Here is an 8,187-nt window from a genome sequence, read left to right on the forward strand (position 1 = left end):
GAGAAGGGTGCCTCCCTTCGCTCATCGGACGGTCTTCGGACCTGGGGTGACGCCCGCCGAGTGGAGCCGAGCCTTCTTCCTCAACAGACCTGCACCGCTGAGAAGACGCTTCCATGCAGTCCCGCCTCACGGAGTATGCGCGAAAGAAGGAACACTGTAGAGCAGCACCGCCCACCTCAGGGAAGGGACCTCAGCCGCTTCCTGACTTGCGCAGCCGGCGGAACACCTCCCTCGGCAGCGCGCTCTCCTCCACTGGACTTCGGCGGATGGCCAGATCTCCTTGATTATAAAACGATGCCACAGCTCTTCGAGAGGAGAGGGAGATGTAAGGCTCCCAGGCTCAATTACCGGACGACCTCCCGGTACTCTCCAGAACCCGGAAATGTGGGTGAGTGAATAGGATTTCCGAGACACAGTCCCCCTAACAATCCAGATGTCGGGGAATGACTGAAGAGGGGAAACACCTCAGCTCCTTCTTCTCTTGCCCAACCAGGCAGAATACCCAGGTCGCGCTCACCGCTGCCATCGCACTTGGTCTCAGGACAATGAATTCTGCCTCATGAGAATTTATCCCAGCTGGGCCAGATAAGCAGTAAGGGAGGCAGATTCTCCGCTCGGGCAGCAGACCTTAAAGGACCATCAACCCTGACAGGATCTCCCTTCCCTAATCACAGCAGTCTGCACTCCAGTCAGCTCCTCAAAGATACCTCACTACCTGGCACCTTCTAAAATGGCTGCCCAACGTTCCGCCTTATATAGGCTGACCTTAGGAGGTCCAGAAGGGACCAGAAGGTTCTGGAATGTCCCTACTCTACCCTATGGGTCAAGTCTCTGGGGTGGCAGTTTTGGCAGTTAATGACCATCATTTTGCGTGACTCTTACTTTCTAGTCAGGGACAGGCACCTAGGCCTTAGAAAAAGGACTATGAGGGCAGAAAGAGCATCTAACCCCTAGCCAACACCACAAAAATTCAGCGGACACAAAAAGATAAAAAGAAAGGTTTGAGGGGCAAAAAGGGGACAAAATAAATAATTAATAGGAGGGGCTACCCAAAGGGCAGACAGGTCTAACACCTTTCATTTGGATTTATTGCTTGATGTTACATGGAACTTTACATTGGCGACGAGGGACATTGTACCTGCTATAGGAGCCGTACTATTCACTTTGGGATTTTTTTTAATTTGCCTTCCTTTGCTTGGATGTCAATTCTGACTTTTTTATGTGAACGATCTATTTTTATTGTTCACCACCATTTTAATCCGGATTGTCTACAAGAATTCTTCAATCTACAAACATATTTAAAGCTGTTTGTGAGTTTCCTGGACTTCTGCATTGTTCAAAAACCACACGTCATCATCGGTAATGTAAGACGCGCTATCCTTTTCTTTGTGTTATCGGGCGCCCATTACCTTGGAAATTGACACTCCTGCTAAGAGCTTTCTGTTTTGTCATCACGCCACACATGTGCACGTGCACGTGTCATCATGCAATGTTACTGCGGCCATTTTGGAAATTTCTAAGTGCGTTTCCATGGATACGCACCACTGTATCTCTGGCTTTACGTCTACAGTCTTCCGTTTTTGTTGGAGATTCTTCTCATCACGCTATTACCATCGCTGATGTGCACAGCTGTGCATTATATTTAAAGAAGAAAAGAGGTACTTAGTGAAACCCATCACATTTACGGAAACTTGATCTTCGCATGAGTACTTTGTCATATCTGATTGATCACATTTACGGAGATTTGATTTTTGCATCGGTTCTTTGTCATAACTGTTGACTTAGTTATTTACATTTACTGATGTGCACAGTTTTCAAAGATTAGTCATTGCTACTACTTGTATTTATTTATTCATTTTCTACAGTTATATACATTACTGTATATATGTGCACAGATTTCTACTTTTGATCTTTTTATTGCTACATTCATTTATTTTTGTCTATATTTGTCACACAAATTTTATTGTTGCACTGTTTATATTCGACATACTAATTTTTTGTGTGTAGTGTGCTACTATGCAGTTTGATCCACCTACAACATTTCTACAATCTAAGGGGGACCCTCCCATTCCATGGTCTAGGTGGAGGGAGTAATTTTTAACGTACATGAAAGCAATTTAAAGAGACAGGATGGGTAATGAAAGGAAAAAAAGTATTCTATTACACTGCTTAGGATCTGAGGGTCAAGCTGTTTTTAGAACTTTACCTGCCGTGCCTGGTGGACTCAGCACATTTGAAGAAGCACTTATACGCATGGAAACTCGTTTTAAACCCACGACAAGCATAGCACTAAATAGATAGGTCCTATACTAGAGCCCAAAGGGAAGCGGAAACATTTGATGATTTGATTTTTTAACTGCTCTTAGGACCATTGTAGTTTCTTGCAATTTTGGTAATTTAGCAGATGAAATGATTAGAGACACAATTATTGTAAATGTAAGAAGTAAGAAAACCCAAGAGCAATTATGGGTGTTAGGTAATCCTAATCTACATGACACAATAGCTATTGCAAAAGCGTTTGAACAATCCGACAAATGGATGAAGACTATTGAAGAGGTTAATGCGAAAGGTGATAATAGTAATACATGCTTAGATGAGGTCTGTGTTGTACAAAAAACATCTTTCACAAAGACTTCTCACCATGGTAATAGGGATAGCAAATCTATTGTATGTTTCAGATGTGGAAGTACTAACCATGTAGCATTGTTCAAATGTTGTGCTGCTATAGGGAAAGAGTGTGTCAAATGTGGAAGGATAGGGCATTTTGCTAAAGCCTGCAGAGATGACCATAAAATAACTATCAACGTAGACAGGAATATTGGTTCTAGAACCAATTAAGAGGCCCATTAGGATGGCGGGCGGATTGCCCCCGCCAGGCTGGCGGTAGCCACCACCAGCCTGGCGAGGGCAATCCTCCCGCCATCCGCACCTGAATTCCCCCCGCCATATTAGGATCGCGGGGGGGGACCGCGGCGGACAGAAAGACCGTCTGCCGCTTTTCCGCCCCGGTCGCAAGGCGACCGGGGCGGAAAAGGTTTAATATGGTGGGAGTGTCTAATAGACACCGCCAGCCATATTATGATGGGCTTGTTTAGATGCCTTTCTGCGGTGGCGATGCCGCCACGGAAAGACATGCGGTCTTCACTCTGGGGGCACCCTGCGGGCCCCTAGAGTGAAGGAGAGGTGGGGGGTGCACACGGGGGGTACCTGTGGTACCCCCCTTCATTTGCATAAACAAAGCGGCAGGCACCATGCGGTGCCTGCCGCTTTGTCTATGCAAATGCATGAATGCATTTTTAGCATTGTGGCGGGCGGTGCCACAAAGCTAAAAATGCAGAATGTGCCCGCCACTGTGGCGGGCACATCCTAATACCCCCCACGGGACCCCTGCCCTTATGGCGGGCGGTCCCAAATCCCGGTAGGATGACGGGCGGACAAAGTCCGCCCGTCTTCCGAATAGGCCCCTAAGTTTCTTGTGTAAGAGGTATCAATCCTTCTGATGAAGATCCGGTTAGTGAAAGAGGTATTGTTGTTTCTATTATTGATGTGTGTTCTCTCGAGGAGAATTTAAGTTCACCTAAGTGTGAAGTAACATTTTTTAATGAAATTTTAGAACTCATGGCTGGTTCTGGATTGCCATGGACCATTATCACTGAAGAATATTTTCATAAAAAGTTTGGTACGGTCATGTCTCTAAAAGGTTTGTGCCCTCCTGACATCATAGCTCAAGTTTTGATGGATCTACTATTGATCTCGAGGGGGTTGTTGCTTCAGATGTTGAGTTCAAAGGGAGGTCAGCTTTTATAAAAGTGTATGTGGCAAGGAAAGGTGTTAATGTTTTAGGTTGGAGAGACCAATAGACATTAAGAGATTATTCTCAATCCCCGTAACAAAAGAACCTGTCATGGTCATCGGTGAAAGTGATAGTATATATGTAATTGGAAAAGGTGATAGCTTTTATGTCATTGGAAAATAATTTCCTGAAGTTTTTTCAGATCCTTTAGGGAAGCTCAAAGGTTTCTGGCCTGAGCAGGTGATATCTGTGTAACCTGACAGATAGCTCTGCTGTTTCTCGCCTTTGACATCTGTGGCACCCGTGGGTCTGCACTCTGGATTCTGGCCTGACCTGCAGGATGTACACATACTATCAAGTGGGAGGCATTTGACATGGCTCTGAGCTATCTAGTCTCTTGTAAACCATCACAGGATCTATGAGTCTATGAGGACACATCTTACCCTGTGTGCGCGGTCTCCTCAGGGTGCACTTGCCGCCCGGGTCTTCCTGGTACTTGGCGAGGCAGGGGCCGCATTCCCGGGATCCGGAGGCGCAGGGGTAGCGCCGGTCCAGGAGACAGGAGAGCCGGCTGGGGCACGGAGACACATCTGGGTGCAAGGAGACAAAAACACAGGGTGGTCACAGGTGCAGGCAGAAGACGGGGCCCTGGTGCTGGAGATCTGGGTAACTAGAGGGATAGCTCTGCTGTCTGAGCCCTGTTACTGTGAGATCTGTGTAACTAGAGAGGTGGCACTGCTGTCTGAGCCCTGATACTGTCAGACCTGTGTAACTAGAAGGATAGTTCTGCTGCCTGAGCCCTGATGCTGTAAGATCTGGGTAACTAGAGGGATAGCACTGCTGTCTGAGGCCTTGTTGTAATTTGGCAGCAATGGGGTTAGCGTTAGCAGAAGCCATCCTGTATTTAGAAGTTATCTTGTCCGTTTTGTGGAATCCATTTTGTATTTTTGACAGCCATTTTGTTTTCCATGTGCTACCATGTGCTCGCCATGTGCTCTGTCCTACCTTTCTGTGAAGTGCTCCTGAAATCTGCCTAGAGACTAACTATATTTAGCATCTTCCACCTTCGCACATGCTCAGTTGAGCTTGCAGCTGTCCATGCAGCTGCTTCTAGTTTGTAAATGTCAGGATAAATCCACCAGAATTAGCAACTGTTAGCTCCTCCCACTTGTTGACTGTGCATTTTCTGTATGACCTTATATGTACCTAAAACCAGCATTCTGTACTTGTACCGCCTTCATTTGAGCCCCTGTGTGGGTATAAAAGGACCAAGCTCCTTCCATTCAGTGTGCTACTGCATACATTACCGAAGGGTGCTGTGTAAATGCAGTTCCACCTCATGAGGTTTAATAAATCTTGTATTTTCTATTCCAGTTCCTGTGCCAACTTATTCCTATTGGTCTGAGGACTCTGTGCAGAGAAGGGTGAACCCCTTGCACTGGTAGGCCTTGCTGAGGCCCACTACTACGGCCTGATACTGTAGGATCTGGGTAACTAGGGGGATAGCGCTGCTGTCTGAGCACTGGTGCTGTGAGATCTGGGTAACTAGAGGGATAGCTCTGCTGTCTCAGCCTTTGTACTGTATATGTGTAGCTAGAGGGGTAGCGCTGCTGTCTCAGCCTTGGTACTGTGTATGTGTAGCTAGAGGGGTAGCGCTGCTGTCTCAGCCTTGGTACTGTGTATGTGTAGCTCGAGGGGTAGCGCTGCTGTCTCAGCCTTGGTACTGTATATGTGTAACTAGAGGGGTAGCGCTGCTGTCTCAGCCTTGGTACTGTATATGTGTAGCTAGAGGGGTAGCGCTGCTGTCTCAGCCTTGGTACTGTATATGTGTAGCTAGAGGGGTAGCGCTGCTGTCTCAGCCTTGGTACTGTGTATGTGTAGCTAGAGGGGTAGCGCTGCTGTCTCAGCCTTGGTACTGTGTATGTGTAGCTCGAGGGGTAGCGCTGCTGTCTCAGCCTTGGTACTGTATATGTGTAACTAGAGGGGTAGCGCTGCTGTCTCAGCCTTGGTACTGTATATGTGTAGCTAGAGGGGTAGCGCTGCTGTCTCAGCCTTGGTACTGTATATGTGTAGCTAGAGGGGTAGCGCTGCTGTCTCAGCCTTGGTACTATGTATGTGTAGCTAGAGGGGTAGCGCTGCTGTCTCAGCCTTGGTACTGTGTATGTGTAGCTCGAGGGGTAGCGCTGCTGTCTCAGCCTTGGTACTGTGTATGTGTAGCTAGAGGGGTAGCGCTGCTGTCTCAGCCTTGGTACTGTATATGTGTAGCTAGAGGGGTAGCGCTGCTGTCTCAGCCTTGGTACTGTATATGTGTAGCTAGAGGGGTAGCGCTGCTGTCTCGGCCTTGGTACTGTATATGTGTAACTAGAGGGGTAGCTCTGCTGTCTGAGCCCTGTTCATATAGAAGCATTGTCTGAGCCCTCATGCTATATGATCTGTGCGTCCTGTGACAGAGCGCTGCTGTCTTGAGCCCTGCTCATATAACATTTATGCGACATGAAGGGTAGCTCTGCTGTCTGAACCCTGACAATGTACGCCATACCCGTATTGTCTGAGTTCCGATACCATAGATGTATATAACTTGAAGATAGCTCTGCTGTCTAACCCGTGACGTCACACCTCTGCATGACCTGAGCGATCACTCTGCCGGGAGCTTAAGAATCTCACCCTTCTTAACAGGGGCTCCGACTACGAGACCCCGGAAGACACCCCCTCTCTGGACCCCTCCAGCTGCGGGGCCGTCAGAGCCTGCAACGGTCTGTCCAGGCATTTCCTGCAGCGGAACCGTGGTGCTCCCGAGAACCGGTAAAATCCGGTCCGTGTCAGGCGCTGTCAACAGTGTTCACAGGGGACAGCTCTCACAGGAAGGGAAGAATACTCTTGCCCGAGAGACATTATGTTATGTTATGTTATGTTATGTTACGTTATAAACTGTTTTATAACGCGCTAAATTACTTGCGAGTATCCTGGCGCGGTAAAGGGAAGCAGATCACAACAGGAAACCAACTTATGCCATGAGATTGAACAGATGTGTCTTTAGACTATTCTTAAACTGGCCAATGCACTGGTTTGCGCGGAGATGGAGGGGAAGAGTGTTCCAGGCTCTGGCCGCCACAACAGATATAGATAGGCCCCCTAATCTCGCCAGCCTGAACCGAGGAAGGGTCATCCTATACAGGGAAGTCGATATGAGGCATCGGTTAGGTACATAAAAAGAGAACTGTTTTCTCAGATAAAGCGGCCCTAGACCCAAGAACATTGTGTTAGCTGGTTGTGCTAAAGTGTTGGAAAACAAGCCGTTAGAAACCAAGATACACAGAGTCAACTGATGCAGAATCAAACCTTTACAAGAGCCATGTCTCAGTCGGACCAGGGTCAGACCCAATCCAGCCTTTGGGTTCACCCCTGGTGGGACACAGACCCATGCTTCCGCCACCAACCTTTTTCCATCTTCCGGGGCATCTATCCTCACACAAGTACCAGTTCCTCACCCTCGGCTGCCCAGAGCCCCCCTACTCAAGTTATGCTCCGACTCCGCCGGTAACCTCTGAAAGGATTTATGGAGATTCCAATAAGGTTGGCATATTTATCAATAATTGCAATTTCATTTTTTGAGTCCACACTGTGCCTTGAGTGGCCAGCGGTTAGTTGTGGTGTTTGTGTATCCTGTTTGGGAGGGGTGCATCCTCATGGTCAGTTTCCTTGGTAGAGAGGGGTGATTCCTTACTCTATTAACATAACTCTTTTGAAGAGGAATTGATAACATTATTTCCGAAAAATACCTTCCCTTGGTCGGCGGACAATAAGTTACTAACCCTGAAACAGATAAATCAAGGCCTTGTGTCTTATCTTCCTTCCTCTAATCAGTTGTGGGCGGCAGCCAGCTGACCCGAGGAGAAGCCAGCCACACTATTCTGCAATGGGTTATAAGAAGAGTTAAAATGCTCGTTGGCTCAGGTGGTAAGTTCACTCCGATCTGTTCTGGTACTACCAGGAACTTGGTGCACAATCTCTTTCGACTTCTTCGTAGAATTACCTAGTTCCAGGAAAGGTTTTAACACCATTTTAGTAGTGATCGGCCATTCCACTACACTGGCCCACCCTAACCCTCAGCAAGTCAACTAGCTGCTAGCTTTGCTCAAGATATAGTCACACTTTACGCCATACACTCCTGTATAATTACCGATAGAGGGGCAAAATGTATCTCTCAGTTTTGGAAACACCTTTCTATTGAGACTAGGACAGAGACACGCTTATCATCCACAGACACATGGCCAAACTGAGAGGAGAAACCAGAATTTAGAATAGTATTTATGGTGTCAACTCTTACAAGATGCTGTGGATTAAAATCCATTCTGTTGCTGGCTGAGTTTGCCTATAACAAAGCTCATCATTCC

At 47.3% G+C, this 8,187-nt stretch overlaps 1 protein-coding gene across 1 annotated transcript in view; it reads right to left on the bottom strand.

The window, feature by feature from the left end:
- The window catches only part of LOC144752390 (uncharacterized), an 84,799-nt gene extending 76,945 nt beyond the window's left edge, over window positions 1-7,854 (bottom strand). Inside the window, exons 1-2 of the mRNA XM_078640324.1 lie at window positions 7,782-7,854; window positions 4,237-4,383 (exon numbers count right to left, since the gene is read on the bottom strand). Of these exons, the coding sequence (XP_078496450.1) occupies window positions 4,237-4,383; window positions 7,782-7,854 (220 nt within the window). The remainder of the gene's footprint in view (window positions 1-4,236; window positions 4,384-7,781) is intronic.
- Between the last annotated feature and the right edge of the window lie 333 nt (window positions 7,855-8,187).

Source organism: Lissotriton helveticus, chromosome 5_1 (genome assembly GCF_964261635.1).
Source record: "Lissotriton helveticus chromosome 5_1, aLisHel1.1, whole genome shotgun sequence".
Classification (NCBI taxonomy): domain Eukaryota; kingdom Metazoa; phylum Chordata; class Amphibia; order Caudata; family Salamandridae; genus Lissotriton; species Lissotriton helveticus.